This window comes from Electrophorus electricus, chromosome 4 (assembly GCF_041902795.1).
Source record: "Electrophorus electricus isolate QZ-2024a chromosome 4, ASM4190279v1, whole genome shotgun sequence".
Classification (NCBI taxonomy): domain Eukaryota; kingdom Metazoa; phylum Chordata; class Actinopteri; order Gymnotiformes; family Gymnotidae; genus Electrophorus; species Electrophorus electricus.
The window spans coordinates 38,175,402-38,192,773 of NC_137500.1; the positions used below are offsets into that span (position 1 = coordinate 38,175,402).

At 41.8% G+C, this 17,372-nt stretch overlaps 1 protein-coding gene and 1 long non-coding RNA gene across 3 annotated transcripts; one reads left to right on the plus strand and one right to left on the minus strand.

Annotated features, from left to right (window-relative positions):
* Positions 1-1,253: 1,253 nt before the first annotated feature.
* On the minus strand, positions 1,254-3,686 carry sp9 (sp9 transcription factor). The gene is made up of 2 exons (XM_027029008.3): positions 3,531-3,686; positions 1,254-3,153 (listed from the first exon to the last, which is right to left on the minus strand). The coding sequence occupies exons 1-2, from the start codon at positions 3,549-3,551 to the stop codon at positions 1,855-1,857; spliced, it is 1,320 nt and encodes a 439-aa protein (XP_026884809.2). The 5' UTR covers positions 3,552-3,686; the 3' UTR covers positions 1,254-1,854.
* LOC113589375 (uncharacterized) lies at positions 2,940-16,951 on the plus strand. 2 transcript variants are annotated; one of them, XR_014123538.1, is made up of 3 exons: positions 2,940-3,073; positions 16,447-16,570; positions 16,726-16,951. It is a non-coding gene; the product is annotated as an uncharacterized LOC113589375 (long non-coding RNA). The 2 variants fall into 2 exon arrangements; XR_003411967.3 differs by lacking the exon at positions 2,940-3,073 and adding an exon at positions 3,810-3,959.
* The last annotated feature ends 421 nt before the right edge of the window (positions 16,952-17,372 follow it).

Here is a 17,372-nt window from a genome sequence, read left to right on the forward strand (position 1 = left end):
TCGCAATAGGCTATCCTACATTAACTTTTAAAAGCCTCAAAATCACACTTCACCAGGTAAAAGGCGTAGCCAACTCGGATCATTTATAATATATATTGTTAAAATATTGTTACTATTTATTAAATATAGTTTGTCACTCGGCATTAACTGTATCTCCATTCCAATTTTAGATTTTATTCAGTTGTTTCTCAATATTTTAAGTAGGCCTACAGCAAAATCTCCGCCAAAATTTTACCATGTCATTAAATGTTAATGGAACGATTTCTATTTGTGTATGTTATCCTGGATATTGCCGGTACGACCGGTCACCATCTTACAATAGGAAATGAAAATAATTTTCGTCTATTGCCTTCTGGTCAATTTAACTTCCTCCCCAGAAGGCGCTTTTCTGGATGAGACGTGCACCCCTAACGAGTTCCCAGGCTGGGCTTCGCGCCGCAGCCTAATTATTCCGCGGGGTTTTCTTTGAGATCGGACGCTGCACTGGATAAACACAAAGGAGTCAGCGAGCATCCTTGAACCCTTTCAGTACACGGCCACTGATATTCAAATAACAGTCACCGACCATTTGACTGCGCCGCAACAAGAGCATTTTAAATTCACAATTTGCATATGGCTTTTCCCATTTTTCTTTTCAAAAGTGGCACCCAAAAAGAAAAAAAAAAAAAAAACTGTTCCCATAACACCGAATCAAGTGTAGGGCTTTAAAAGCTAAAAGCTGCTTTATGCCGTAGACCTCTCTTAGATGGACATTTTCCGTTTGACATGCAAATGTAAGCAGTTAATTTGAGCGATTAAAATAAATATTCCGGGCCCTTTGTCAGTGAACCCCCCTCGGAAAAGCTCTGCTAAAGAGCGGATGAACAAATGATGTCTCGGAGATTAATTAGATATTTGATAAGACACGAATCCCTAATCACGAATACAAGACACATGGGGCTGCGATGTGCTCCAAGTCACAATTAACACTATTTAACAAGATTTTCATTTGGGCATAAAATGCCTGTTCCGGGGCCTTAACTATTGATTTATCCCACTGGGAAACTGTGGGTCAATTTGCGTTTGTCCATATACGAACTCCGTTATTGATTTATAGTTTTCACAAATGTACACATTATTTCTTCTTCTCAGTGTGACATACCAAGCATTTTGAAAAGCGATTGCTCTCACTTGAGCCTAAATAAATTCACTTTCAATTAAAATAAACTTCTTACGCACGCCCATCAAACAACAACAAAATTATTTAGATTTTAAATCCCTTTAATTACAAAATGAAAGCCTTATACGCGAGACTTTATACAATTAAACATTTATATATTTTTTATCAAGGTAAAGAAAGGAGTAACTGAATTTTAAATAGCTGTGTTACATACATACTGACATCCACAAAGTGCGTCGAAAGTAAAGAAAACTCCCTGAATTTCAGGATCCACCACAAAACAGTCATAATGAACATTTACAGGAAAAATATCATGTTATTTGTCGATATATGTACACAGTTCATCTCGCAAATCCCAGCCCTGTTCAGTTGGATTCACTTCCTTACGCACCGATGCAAACCAAATAATACCTTTTATAACACGTTGCCTACATTTAATTGATCGTTGTGAACCGTTTTGATACAGTATAGAAATCACCTTTTAGGTTGCAATAATCATATCCCAATTAACGAGTTTCATTTCAAAACGTCCGTTTTCATGTTTCAAAAATGCTTAAACCGTTACCAAAACAGTTCGTCAAACTCCTGACCCGTTTTTTTTTTTCTCCTTTTGTTATGACCTACCAGTTTTGGAGAGAAATTGTTTTTGTATGAATAGCTTTTATGTCATTCGCAGATTTGTGGGTTCAGACCCCTCAGGACTCATGATGAGGAGACTGCTCTTTGACCGAGACCCTTGGGTTTACACCTTCTAAAATGAGTTCCGGGGACTCGGACCTAGGGGTCTCCAAGTTACTGGTGTCGGTGTCGCTGTCGCTTCCCTTTTTGCCGCCACCTCCGGCGGTGTGCGTTTTAATGTGCTTGCTCAAATGGTCGCTTCTCATGAAACGCTTGTTGCATACCGGGCAAGCAAACCTTTTCTCTCCCGTGTGCGTGCGAAGGTGCCTTTGGAGCTCATCGGATCTGGTGAATCTTTTACCACAAAAAAGCCAATTGCACACAAAGGGCCTCTCACCAGTGTGCCACCTGAGGTGCGCTTTGAGGTGAGACGTTTTGCCATAGACTTTGCCGCAGCCCGGAATGTGGCAACTATGAAGTCCTTTTCTCCGCAGGCTGGCTCCGGCGGGACCTAGCCGCTCTGCCTCTTGACAGTTCGGACAGTCACATGTCGCTCTGCCGGAGTATCTCCTGGAGGACCTGGACGAACTCCCTATCCCTGAACTGGCGCCAGATATCATGGCGTTGGCGGCGGAAGTGTCCGTATATGTGGGGATCACAGATTTGAATCCCTCCTGCGTCAACAGGTGCTGGCTCGTTGACAGGAGATGGGACGCCGTTGGGCTGATTCCAGTGGAACTGAAAGCGGAGTGAGTGAGAGTGGAGAAGTCGGGGTTGTAGCCACTGAGCTGGGAGTGTATGGCTTGTGGAGTTCCCGAGTGCAACGACGTCTGCAGTGTGCCAGCAGGATTTTGGACCTCGAGCCACGAACCGGGGTTTGTGTGAACGTCCCACCACGAGGACGCACCGTTGGCCACCTCTCCCGAGATGGTGGAATGAAAACCGGACTTGTACCATGACTCATACGGGTGTGCCATCCCCACTCGAGGGTACAGAGTCTCTGCCGACGTGTGAACTTTGGAAATGAAGGCTGACTGTCCGGATTCTTGAGATGTAACGCTCGCCGAGTTGGAAAACAAGCTACTGTACTCGGTAGAGAAAGCAGAAGAGGTTGGGGAAGTGGAGGCCAAGCAAAACGCGCTGTTACCCGTGCCTGTTGTCGTCGTAAGTCCGGAGGTACTTCGGCTTGTCGCTACAGTGAATCCTGGTAAACTCGATCCTAAGTTACAACTCGATGACGATCTTTTCCACGGATGAAATCCACCTTTGGAAAACGCACTGGAATCGGGTAAAGTGGTAAGAGGACTCGTGTTGCCAATTTTGTTACATGTCGCAGCCAGCATAGCTAAAGGGGTAGTTCCAAACCGTGGCTCTTCCTGCCAAGAAAACAAAGTTGTTTTTTAGCAATATAACGATATTTGACGGTTTAAAATGAAAACCTAACTATTTTGATTCGTAATTCTTAACAATTTTAAGGTGAGGAAGTATTGTGCTTTACACAGACACCTGTAGAACTACCTAAACGAGTGATTCAGCGTTCATGAAATCTCACAGGATCGACGTCTTCTTAAAACTTGTCCTATCTAAAATTACACGAATCATAGTAAATCAGGGAAAAGTACCTTGCGACTTTCTAATATACTTTTTAAATCAAAGCATCGTGAGGTTACAAGGAACATAGCGTGATAAAGATGCAAGAAAGAAGAACAAAATTCACAATCAACCTTAATGAAAATAAACGCTTTGTACTTACCCCGAGTATAGACGTAGCCATAGCCAAGGCCTTCTCTGCGTTGGATTTTTCACGACAACAATGATGTTATGTTCCAGTTTGACTTGGACACGGTGCGCGACTGAAGTCTCACTGGCCCCTTGGCTGAGGCTCCACACTCTACCTAGTTGTAGAGAGCGCGTTCTTTGAAGTACAGCTGGATGGGACGCGCAGCCAATCTGCGCAGCGGATACTTAGCGAGGAGCCGAGCTCAGCCAATAAGAGATGCGTCCCTGACACAAATACTAAAGTAGCGTGTCAATCAATAACCGGGGTACTGAGCCCACTGCCAGGCATCAAGCGATCTGCTGTTTTAAACGTTTTTATATATATGGCCATCAAGACGTAGTATCTCCACACACAATAGAGTTCAGCTCATATTGGTATTTAATAAGCCTGGCATCCACAATGGTAAGCAACTGATATTTGTCTTGTGCATGATGTCTTGAAATGTTTAACGCCGTTTCTGTCATTCGACTGCGACAGGCTACATCTTAAACAATGGAAAAATATTTACACGTGAGACATTTGTATTTTAAATTATTAATAATATAACATATTACTAATGATACGACATTTAAAGCAGTATTACTTTATTATTATTAATACTCTAGTGTTACTTTAGTATTTTTATATAGTTGTGTTAATTGTAGATAAACTGTTATAATGCTATCGTGACTAGACGCAATTGAACGACTTTCTGTGTTTGGATAACAAGAAATTATAAGTACCGTGGCAATCTATTTCCAAACTTTTAAAAATCGAACTTTTAAAATATTTGACAGTCAACACAAGACATGTCAAGATAAGGAAATCAGAGGGGAATCACTAATCTCACAACAGGTGTGAGAAATTGTGGAACGTGTGTGTGTGTGTGTGTGTGTGTGTGTGTGTGTGTGTGTGTGCGTGTGTGTGTGTGTGTGCGCGCGTGCGTGCGTGTGTGTGCGTGTGTGTTGGGGGGAGGTGTTGGCTAATGCGCGCGTGCGCTCAACTTAGCGCTCCTTTTAAATGCCTTCAGAAAGGCAGCACGTGCATGACCTATGAGACGTGAAGATAAATCCGTCAGGAAAAAAAATCGCCACTTAACGGTTTGTCCAATTTTTGGCGTCGAAAATGTTAAGATCAATTAAACGGAAAGAACTCGGTAAGACCTTGGTAGGATAACAAAATAAACAAAAAAACATTATAGCTCATATCTCAAGACGCTTTTCTTATTGTTTTAAAATATAGATAAATTATTTCATGTCCATTTTCACCTCTCAGTCTTTGCTGTTTTTTTTTTTGTCGTGAGGTTTTCTTTGATTTTTTTCTTCATGTGAAGATCAATGCATTATACCAGTGTGTTCTTCTGCTTGTTAAAACATTTAAGGGTAATGGCATAATTTAACAATGGCCTGCTTTGGACTGAATCATCATCCCTTTAAAAGTTAAAGCAATTTTCTTGAAAATGGCCTCGCCAAAAGCTGTGCATTACAGTATTCAAAATTGCCAAATAATGCTCCATTATAGAGGCTGAACGGTGCCAGCCAGCCCGGCCGCAATTTGCTCAAAAGCGCTTCGCTTTAAATCCCTCCTATGGAGAGCGGAATCTAAAACAATTTATTCAAATCCACATGATGGAGCCTAGAAAATAGCTTCATTTCTGCAATCACTGTAAATTGACAGGGAAACAATTAACACTATTAAATATCTGTTAAGTATAAACACATTTGACTGAGAGGACTCCACGTCTCATGTACATGTGTAACTTTTGATTTGTCCCCATTAAAGTGGCCCGTTTTTTGTTTTTTGTTTTAATTTTCTGATGCGCTGTAATGAATTGTGGTGCCAGATCCGACACATTTTTTGAACGAACATACTAAGAATTTGTGCCTTTTAGGACATTGATTGATCCATTAGATGAAGTCTGTGAGGTTCTGAACATTCACCTTATTTTTTCATGAATTCTTTTTATGTGATAAGATCTTATCACATAAAATTAGGTCACACTCATCGCTGTGTAATTTTAATGTGAGATTCTTCTGCGTATATTTAGAACATGTGTAAAGTTGGAGACAGTATTGGTCAAAAGCGAAGATCTAAGGGCATAGCAAAACCTCGCGTGATTCTCATAATATATCGCAGTTATTTCATTTGATGGTTTAGATCATATTATAAAATATTGCCTGTATGATGGACTGTTGTGCTTAACGCATAGGCTAACACATTTTTACACCTCCCAATTCGTGCGACTAAATACTTTAATATTTCTTAGTAAAAAAAACAAAAAAAAAACCAAAAAACTATTTTGGTCCCTGATTTAAAACTCAAAGCAGTCAGCCTGGCCAGGCTACCTGGCGTGCAGTTTTCTGTGGCAATTAGAAGCCTATTACAAGTCATTACACTGATCAATGTACCTTAAACAATGCGAGTGATTTATTTGGAAAGAACAAAACACTCTGTATCTATTGTCGTGAGTGCGAGTGACGGAATACATCCATCATGGCTATAAGTAACTAAAGATAAATGATTAAACTAAACCTATTCGTTAGTGGCCTCTTACAAAAGGTCCGGGTCTTGCTCTAAATCTAGATAATTTTAGCTTCGTTCTCTGCATGTCTAAAGAGCAGCGTGTGGGTTTTTACCGCGGAGATTTTTTTGTCGGCTGCCGCTGGGATTAATTTGTTCCCACCCTTAAGAGGAAAAACGTATTTGTTGATAATTAACTAATCTATCTTAACTTAAATCCTTGTTATTCATAGGTCCTTTGCTGCACGACCTCAAATCAGCCCGCTTCCTCTTCCTAGCACATCAAACGAAAGACAGTGAAAAAACACACAACAAACGTCATTTTAGACTATTACTCATCAGTCTGCATTGAACGTTTAAAATGCGTGACGTGTCTGATTTAAAAGACGCTGTTATTGGAAGTATGAAGGAAAGGGCAGGCTGGCTCCCGCTCGTTTCGGGTCCGCTGGGAGCTCCGCAGGTTTTGGCACTCTCGGTGCAGCGCTAATGAAACGCTTGACTGGGATGATGGGGCATTCGTCATCTCTGTGCACGACATCACAAATCTCGAGATGTGGGAAATCTTTAGTGTTTACAAACAACCGACTAATAAATTGTCGTATCACCCCTTCGGTAATATGCTGACAAGGGAATAAATTGAAGTCACTCGGGCTACTTCGCGTTTGGTTTGCCTTTCCTGATTGAGTGTGTTGAGCTTATCATTTTTATTTATTTTTTATTATTTGGTCACAGAAAAAGATGCGGGGCTCTAATACAAAGTAATATAAAGTAACCGTTTAAGGACATGGAAAGTTCAGATAAAATTGCTTCAGAATTTTTAATTTCCGTATTTTTATTTTAAGTATTAAATTATTGTATGCATCATTTGATATTCATTTTAGGAGAAATAGCACTAACTAGCGAGCCCTAAAGAAAGCTGTGCTTTGTTTCGGTGAAGCCAGTTATTGAGACTTACGGTGGCCATATGCTCAGTGCTAAGGGCATTCGTATTTACACGTGTTATATATATCCTACTTTTGAATATATTTTTGACGTTTACCACCTGTACATCAAACCCCATTTATACAGGCACGGTAAAGTTTGAAGGGCGCTATATCTCCGTCTAGATGACTCATCCAGTCCAGTGAGATCTCTGTCTCTGAAGGTGCTGCAGCTCAGCTGCTGAAATGGATATGCTTCCACGTCATCGTGCTCGTGCTGTGCCACTGCTTTGGGATCCTTCCCGTTCAACATTCCTTAGCTTCCCGTTCAGCGCCTACATCTAATATAATGCCATAATAGCAGAACGTTGCATATATCTTTAATTTAGCGGACTAGATTATCAACGATGACCTGTTTTCAGTGAATGGCATGTGGGTCAGTGTTTTTTTGTATTGTTTTTGTATTGTTAAAGTATGCGAAGAAAAATGGCTCTTATTTTCTCCCGTGTTCAACGCATGTTTTACAATGAAACCAGATCGAAACTATATGCTAATTAATGCATGAACGATAATTTATCATTTGCATAAGTGTTTATTAAAAGCCTAGCGTTTCAGATGACCGTAAATTCCGTGAGTTCATTCTAATCTGAATCTGCAAACCCTGCGAATATTTTAGCATTTCTCCTCTGTGTTGTAAAAAAAATAATAATGCAGGACCCATTAAAATATCGCGATGTTTAGGACCATCGGTAATTGTAGTGCGGCGATGAATTTGCAACCGAAACAGAAATGTGGAGGAGGAGGCTATCCAGTGAGGATTTCACAAACACGCTTGCTATTAGTCTATAATACATTTTTCATTGTACTTGCCCCCGTGAGATATATTATCACATGCATGTTTAAAATGCTTAACAGATATGCTTTATTCTTTCAAACAACAACAACAACAACAACAACAACAAAAACATTGTCAAGCTAATTAGATGTCTCAAACTAGGGTCAATGATGATGAGTGGTGTATGTAGTTCAGATAAACCACCATCAACAGGTGTCTAGTGGTCAAAACATTCCAAAAGCACATGGTTTAGGACTACAATCACGTTTGCTCTACGAGAAGCTGCACTGGCCTGTAATGTTTGCTCGAGGACGAAAGGTGGGGTTCGGTGGTCTCAGTGGTGACTGTCCACTTGTAGTAATCTCTATTTATCCAGTACAATCAGCACTACCCAACAGGGCTTTAATCCAGAGGCTCTGAGGTCAGAGCAGGCCCTACCGTGTTCCTGAACGGACCGGCCTGTCCGTACATAGCAAGGCAGATATATTTACCTAATTATGTAAAATGTAATAATGACTATAAATAAACAGTTATTTTCACGTTGTCTTGCACAGTGCATATTTTATAATCTTTACTGAACACCAAGCACATCAAGGGGCCTTTCCTCAACTGGATCCACCCTTGGATTATTTTGTGTAACCCTTTCTCTGCTAAAGGTGCATATTGCGCCTGATACATATTTCCATACATATTCAAATAGATACTACCCTTGACTGCTATTGATCATTTGTGTTTACGAGAAGATTTTATTAACTGACATTCTTCGGTAATTTTCACCCTCGAAACAGTTCAAAAAGGTATAACAAGCCTCAAATGATCCCATTTGTTTTTTGTTTGTGAAGTGCTTCTTTTAGTGTCTCGAAGGACATTCTAAAGCATCCTTGAAATATTTCTGACTAAGAGAAACAGTAATCCCTCAATAGCACAAGACCTCAACCTCCATCTCATCAATCTACACCAATTTTATCCCCGTTGATTTTTGAGTTTCAACCAACCAATCACGTAAATCCCAAGCAGCAGGTGAGGTAGAGATGGAAATCTGTCCCATTATCGCACTCGCGTTCGTGCCTTACAGAGTGAAGGACTCTCCAGCTCTTTCACCGAGCTCACCGCAGGGTTGTGTTCCCGCTCCCACCCCCTTCCTAAATCCACCACCATGCCAATTTGCCTCTGCATTTCCCAACCGCAATTGATCCATTACGGGATTAGCTCACCTTATTATTGTACGTGGCGATCTAACACAACCGTGTGAGGTGGTTTTTTTTTTTTTTTTTTTGTAAATAATTTGTTTTAGAGGATTAAAGATAAATAAGATACGAGGAAGACGGGCGGTGTAAAGACGCCGAGGAGGAGAGACGTCAGTGGCTGCGATGTGTGCGGAGGCCGTGGTGGGTTATGTCAGCTGGTGTGCTGTGTCTTCATTTTCAGGAAGTCGCTCTTTTCTCTGCCTGAACAGCGAGATTCATCTGAACGTTTCCCCTTCTGCACCACTGAACCCGATGAAAGCGCCGTTCACTCTCCACCAACGCTTCCACATCGCCTCCACCTCACCCCACCCCACCCCACCCCACCACACCACACCACACATGGACCTGTAAGGTATGGGGTCTGTCCGTCTGCCTGCAGATCTGAAGACGTGTTAGTTATTCCTCAGACCTCTGTTCGTTCATCTTTGACCTCTGTTCGTTCATTCTTTTTTCTTTTTGCATTCTTTCCTTGACATCAGAGAGAGAGAGAGAGAGAGAGAGAGAGAGAGAGAGAGAGAGAGAGAGGAATGTCAGTATGTGTTATGACTAATCTCTGGGGTATATAGATCTTCAATGGGACTAATCTTGCTCCTAATAATGACAAGCCTGACTTAACAAATGTGTATTGTCCAGAATATCTAGCCTTCATTAACCAAATTACTTAAACGATTTATTATATAATTTATTATTAATTATTCATTGAACTTCGTGGTCTCAGTGTTGTAGGGCACTGGCTGACATGTAAGCACAAAATGATGTAATACACACGTTAGTACATTTTTCCGCTTTACGTTTCGTGACTGTTGTCATTTTCTTGGCAGGCTCTGTAGGTTAAGAGTGACCTATAGGTTGTTCATGCTAAAGGGTGTGTGAGCTATGTCAGGGCTCTCAGTCACGCTACAGCTCTGGGTCTGGTGTCGAGTCACTGTCTGCCCTGTCTCGCTGTAGTACTCCGCCTGTTTTACCCCAGATCCCCTAGCTGACTGCACCATGAGCAACTTAGTGACACTGTTCGATTTGCTGTTTGCTACTGCCTCAGCGATGACTCAGTAAGATGTCTTACCGAGAAAAGGGGCTTTCAGTCCTCTCACCATCGGTGTGGTGTGTGTGGATTGTAAATGTGTAAAAGTGGATGCGATCCTCACCGCTTTTATTCCACCAAGCGTTCTAATGGCCAAATGATCTAATACCCAAAATAGTAACTGTACCTCTTTTGGACATCTGCAATAAAGTATTATTAATAAATGCTAATGTCTTTAGGCTCACAAAAGGGCTTCTGTAAAAATTCAAGTATCTCAAATAAAGCAAAAATATTTGCAAACACACAACTGCACAGAATTACAATTCGACTGAAAGTGATTATTAACAACGTGACCTGAAAAGATCAATGTCACTAAATGGCAGCTGGTCTAGTGTGAATATTGAAAACGAAACTGATTGTTTAGCGGACAATAAAGGTCTTTTAGAAAATAATATATGCCTCTCTTGATATGCCTCTAACTGCATTTCTTTATCTTCATTAAGAGACTCACATTTGCAGCAACTTGAAGACAAGCTGTTTGTTCATGCCTTATTATGGCGACTAACTATAAATTGTCGTTTGGCATCAGCGACACAGCCTGCGGGAAAGCGCGACGCTTATCACATGTCATCTCTGCATGGCAGCGCAGAAATTACTTGCGGCTCTCTCTCCACTCCCAGCTCCTTTGTGCTCTCGACATCGTCTTTGTCTTACACAATTAAGGTGTTACACGGTAGAATAATTTAAATTGCTGGCTCTAAAATGGAGACGCGGGTTCTTTTTAAAAATAGCCGAATTTGTTTACTGATTGTACGCAGCTATTGACTTTCCCATTATATGAGAAGAGCTCTGATTAGTAGTTGAGCGATGCTTAGACAGAAAGAGGTACAGCAGACAGGGTTACAATGCAGAGCATTTACCCTTATTGTTCTCAGGGCCTCTCTAGGCAGGATTACCGCTGGACACAGTAATGAGGGTGTCAGTGAAGGTCCATGGCCATTTTTTCAATAGTTGCCCAGTGGACCCCTTGTGATAGAAAGCCTCTGTGGCTCCTGAAGTCTCCTCAGACTTTGCAGACCTTGCAGGTGCTCTTCGTTCTACCTGCATGGGGTTTCCCTATGTCACGAGGTGATTGGAAGATCGTTTGTGGAACGGTTTCCAACGGCTGCAGGTAAACACAATTATGCTGGAAACATATTCTTCATTTAGGAAGGAATTGCTTTCTCAAAACCAACACACAGGCGGAAAACTGGAAAAGACAGGTTTGCCAAATTGTCGTCCAACCTGGAGAAACAAATAACGGCCTGGAAGTTCCTTATTTTCCAATTTGATTTGTGCCGTTCGGGATTAACAAAAAAACAATTATTGCTGGTTTGAGTTCCTCGGTATCACGATACCGTGAGGGATGTATATATTTAAATAAAACCAGCTCCATTCTTTCTGTCTGTTGTAAACACCATTTGTGAATAGTAGTGGGAAACCAACCCATAAAATAGATACTTTCCTTTTATGAATCTACAGCTCTCTGTCTTGACCCACCATTGTTTTTTTTTTTGGTTTTTTTTTTACAGCGAACTCCTTTGAGAATAAGTGGTTGCCTCACCACTTAACCATTAACGATTTCTGCCTTTGTTTTGTAATTACAAAAATGTTTTACCCAGTGTCAGATGGTACATGTTTCAACATCCAGGGCACTTCTTTTATAGTATCTGATTATATGGTAGTGGGAACACACTTTTTCTTGCGTCAGATGTTTGCCAAAACGCATAGAACAGGATACAAAGGACTGAGAGATGACTTCTAACTTCACGCCACTCTTGTGAATGCTGTGTTTATCAGTGCTTGACTTCATACCAGAATGGCTCACAAGAAGGTGATTTGGTTTTGCTTGTATATGAATCCAATGTCATGTGAACCATAAAAGTCTTCCCTACTGATTTTGAGCTCTGCTTTCGTTGCCAGTGTTCAGGATGCAGCCCATGCCGCTCCTAGAAAGTGTTTTTCGTAGCCTGTGTTATTTTCGCATTGCTCATGAGGATACAGATGAGTTCTTAACACACTCTTTTCCCTAAAAAATACAGTAGATTCAAGTTGCGTTGACAGGCAGTGTGTCTGTCTTGTAGTTCAGGTTGTTGTAGGTGGATGTACGTCAGACATCGGCAGTGTGATTGAAGCCAGACAGCGGTCATACTGGATCAGCAGGCCCACATACACAAGGAGGAAGAGAAGCCCTGGCTGCACTCTCTCATTCCTGCACGTGCCTTAAGCAGTGGCAGCTTGTTTTTTGGCTTTTTTTGCAACCATCTAATGACTTTGAAAAGTCAGCCTGAACGGTGGATTTCCTTTCAGCACGTGCATCCAAAAATGAGTAACTGAGAGGAGATGCTGAAAACTGATGCTCCAGCACACCTCAGGACTCCGAGAGCTTAGAGATGAGAAGGTTTTCTACATGAGCCCTCACGTTACCGTGTGTGACTAAACCAATGTGTGCGTATGAGTCAATCTGTCTAGTCTGAAAGGCAGAACGAAAGACAGACTTGTTTCGTAACACAAGCGATCTGTTTTGCTTATTTTTACTCTATTCTACTGTGAGAGGATTTTGGAGTTAAACCCCATTCTCACAGAGACGTTTTCCTCTGTGTTTTTTCTTGCAGCAGAGAGGAACGCAGGTCCGTGGGCCCAAGCGTAGAGCCACTCTGCTTTCCCAGCTGCCCTGGTCTGGTCCACATTTATGGCTCCTTTTCATCCTGACTTGTTATTCTTGCTCAGTATCTGCAGCAGCCAAAACACCACAGAATGGCACGTTTTCACACGCCCAGGATGGAGTGAGCCGCCACTGTGGTGCTTGGTTCCTCCAAACCCTCCTTTCTGCTAATCACTAGTGATACCGACACCTATTGGGAGAAAGATGCATGTGGACTAGTCTCTGTAGAACAGCTACAGACCCTCATCCCTGATAATAATGCAGAAATAATGTTGGACAATCAGGAAATCCTGCCGTGTTTACCCATAGCTGGGGTAGTGGTGGGAGAGGGTGCAAATAAAAACAAGATGCTACAAGGAGATGTCTTGCCGTGATTGGTTGGAGGCATAACCACAAAGTCTTGAATTACACTGGCTAGAACTCTACGCTGAGACTCGCTGCATTTCACATTTCAAATAGTTCACTCAGAATTTTTTTTACCCCTCTGTTGTGGCTATAGTAATGCAATGGTACATTTTTGTAACCCTGCCATGCTAACATTCTGTCACCATAGAGTTCTTTGCATAGCTTGTTACAGCACTGGGAATTGTATTTATTGTGGGAAGACTCTGTCAGTAGTGCGATTATTTATTTATTATATTTTTTGTCTTCCAGCTATGATTTAAAATGAAGGTTAACAAGCGCAGAGTCGCTCTGTGAAGTAAAGTGTTGTCAAGCTGTAATCCAGGCTTTCTCTTTAGCTTCACTGAGTGCTCGTCATCTTCACTACCTAAGTGAATTGTCACTCAGCTTCAAGCTGAAAAACTGCTCAGCACTTCGAGGCGCCAGGGTCAGGGCATGCGGTCACATCGGGATAAACTGACCGCTCAGGTAATGAAAGAAATCATCTTCATCATCATCATCATCATCAGGAAATACAGACATTCCATCAATGTTGGGACTTTTCTATAGTAGAATGAATATATGGGCTGAAAGTAAAACTAGAAAACGAGAAAGATGGACTGTTATTGTATGTGTTCTACACTACATATTGACATGGATATTACATTTAGTTTGAAACCAAGTGATGTTATTCAGGACTCCGGCTACGGCCTTGGACAGTGGGTTAGCTGTACAGCCGCATGAAAAAACTGCCCAATTTACAGTACACAATGACACATTTACACTCTCTGCAGTCATAATGAGAAACGTGATTGTAGTCACTGAGCAAATCTACTGTATTTTGAGATCCATTTTCAGACAGAAAAGGGGAGAGGAGGGGGTCTGAATCCAGTGCCGTGTGTTTGTGGTGTGTGTGTTGAGACGTTGTCAGCGTCTAAAATGAGCATTTTGATTCGCCTCCGATCGAGGAGCCTCTGTGTGTCTCCACTTGTCCTGGGTGATTAGACTAAAACGTTTTGCGCGTCTTGACTGGAGATCGCTGCAGCTCCACATAACGCTCCTTGATTGAAGGTCGAAATATTTTGAATTCTAATGGAGACTGGCTAGATGAATTGCTTGAAATAGACTGTAGAATTTCAGCACTTCCTCCCCCTCAGCCACCCACCTGCCTGCCTCCCTTCTCCTCTGTGGCCGCTGTGAAAAGAACGGTCGGGAATGGCTGTGCCTGATGATCATAGAATTACTGGACGGTGATTCTAAACCCCTCAAAGAGGAGTTGCTATGGAGATCTCGTTCCAAACTGTGAAATGATTCCTCCTCTGAAAGGCTGGGGAGAAGAGGGCCGTACACATCATTGTTCAGGTGGTGGTTGGTTAGGAAATTGCCGGTGCCTGAGCAATCAGTGCTACTGCTGTAGTTAAGGATCTAAATCGGTTTGTTCTCTGAATGATGTCGGGCAACAGTGATGTGCATATGATGGTTCCTTTCAATCAGGCTCCACTCAGACTCACCGGGCCAGGGAGAAATGACAGAAAGAGTGGGCTTCAATGAAAGAGGTTTTGTCTCTCAAACCTAATGAAATCTAGGCTGGCCTTGATCCATCTATTCTTTGACTGCATAAATCTTGGAGCCAGTTTGAAAGGTTTGCTATCAGCTGAAGCCTCTAAACGTATCAAAAAATCCCACTGTCCCGCCACTCCTCTATAATATTATGTTAATTAAGTATTTCAGAAAAATTGACCTTGGTTATCTCGGCGAACTGATTTGTGTTTTACATTTCATAGGGGTAGGTCTGCCAGCAGTGGATGAAACGCGCTGTATTTACGCCACAAATCTCACCTTGATGTTGTTGCATTACGTTATTAGCCTTATTCTAATTCATTAGGACTATTAGGGCCAAGTGATTTTCTCCAAATGTAACAAAGTACAAAAAAAATGCATGGGTTCATTTTTATAATGCCTGTCAAATGTCTGTAAAATTACAGCCCAAACACAGCCCATCCACTGCATATTTGTGTATTATCCGATTATTTTCCTGTTCTGAAGACAGAGGTGAACGGCTTCTTCTGACAGACTCGTAAAGTAGCTTTTATGACTGTGAATGCCAGAGCAATTGCAGCAGTGTATTTGTGTAGAGGCTCTTAAAAGCGAGCCCAGGAATGCAAGTGAGCCCGATGTTCTCTTCCCTCTTTACATGTGAATACTTGCAAAGGAAGTCGTCTGCCACCAAGCACAGTAATTTGAGTGAATGATGTCGATCACATGATCTGCTAGCCATCATCAACTGAAGACACAGCAGAAACATTATCTACATCAATCTTAAACATGTCATTTATGTTTTTTTACACATATTTTAGCATTCTGTTAAGCACTGCTTGCACAACATTTAAAAAATGAATGGGAAGTAAAATGTGATGGTTTCTCAGTGATCAGAATCAAGTAAAACTACTAAAAATTGCATTACACCAAAGATAACATTAATGTTACACGCCTAGACAAACGTGAACAACTAATTGCATTAAGATAAGAGATGTGACTTGTGCAACATAAACAAATTTTAGAATATTAATTAAAGCAATCATCTATAATTTGTTCTGATAGGCTCAACAGATCAGGCCTTACTGTGCATAATCTAACTTAGAATAACTTTTCAAAGGCGTTATATCTCTCAAGTTGTTTTAATTGCAACCATCTTCTATGTGACAGCACAGGAAAGGCTGTATACGAGACGCCGGGTTGTGTTTGTGAGAACGTGTTTGTGAGTGTGTGTGAGCGCTGGCTGCCTGTGCATGTGTACTTGCGCTCACTTGCCAACGCTGATGCAGAGCAGGTCTGTTCTCACTGAGAAGTCGTCCAGTCTGGAGGCTGATAAAGGCCTTTGTTGGGTCAGACAGTAAAGACACACCTGCTAATGGGCTGTCCAAACACACAGTAACTAAAACACAGCAGTAAACTGGTAAATGGCAGATAGACTTGATTTCTGAAGCCCCTCCCCCCTCTCTTTTACAGTCTTCCCGGTGGCTCGCTATGGCGCCGCAGTCTCGTAAGAGCAGTCTTCAGAGAGGCCTACTCAAAACCCTTGTTAAAGGGCTAATTGCCCCGCTTACACCCCCCCCCCCCCCCCCAGCTATCTCTGTGTATGTGTAGAAGGATCGAGGTCTTGATATATTTTTAGCTGATGCACAATAAAATGTATGATATGATAAAAGGGCATGACAGTTGTTTAGGCTTAATAAATGTGAACAGGCCTCACATACACATCTGTGCCTGTTCGTTTCCCAGCATGCCTAAGTGTCGGGTGGTGAGGGCCAAGGAACAGGATGTGCTGCTCTGACTGAGAGACCAAGCAGGGGACCAAGAGCACACACTCGAAGACCAGCACACTGGAAACAGTGAAACTTTGATTGTGTGTAATGAACAACAAATATAACTATATTTGAACAGACAATTCATGTACCAACATCTCCCACATTGCCTCCCCAGCCAAGTCCTTGTTCTCATGTTCGGTTTTTTTTTCTTCTCTCTCTCTCTCTCTCTCTCTCTCTCTCTCTCTCTCTACAGGCTGGAGAGACCAGTTTTAAAGAGTCCATGCTCCTCCCCTAATGAGACACACTTGTCCCTCATGAGGACAGGGAGGAGCACTATAATTGTGGGTGGCATGACAGCTCTGCCCCTCTGGCTGTCAAAACTATTTAAAATGTTGAATACTAATGTAATGTTATGCAAATAGTTGAAGGTTCTAGATGTTTCCTTCTTCTTTCCATCTCTGTTTGTATTTCTCAACACAAATAAAGGCTTGTGCACCTGCATTTGTGGTCTGTAGTCTTTACCTTATTTGTGGTCCGTAGTCCTTGTCTTATATGTGGTCTGTAGTCTTGAACTTATATGTGGTCTGTAGTCCTCGTCTTATATGTGGTCCGTAGTCTTTACCTTATATGTGGTCCGTAGTCTTTACCTTATATGTGATCTATAGTCCTTAACTTATGTCTAAGATGGAAGACTTTGTGAATCTTAAATAAATGCAGCTGATACATTTGATGCTAAGAGGACTGTTCCAGGGTCAGCAGGAAACGTCTCAACAACTATCCACTTGACCGTTTACATCTTGGCTCAACAGTTAAGCACCCTAAATACTGCGAAACTGGTATTGTCTGGGGAAGGGAGACCACCTGCTGTTCCCTCTGATGTACGACTGACTGTCTGTGCAA

Coding starts and splice junctions, on each gene's coding strand:
- sp9 (XM_027029008.3), bottom strand. CDS start 3,551: ATGGCTACGTCTATACTCGGG. Junction 3,154..3,530: donor TGGCTACGTCTATACTCGGG/GTAAGTACAAAG, acceptor TTTTCTTGGCAG/GAAGAGCCACGGTTTGGAAC.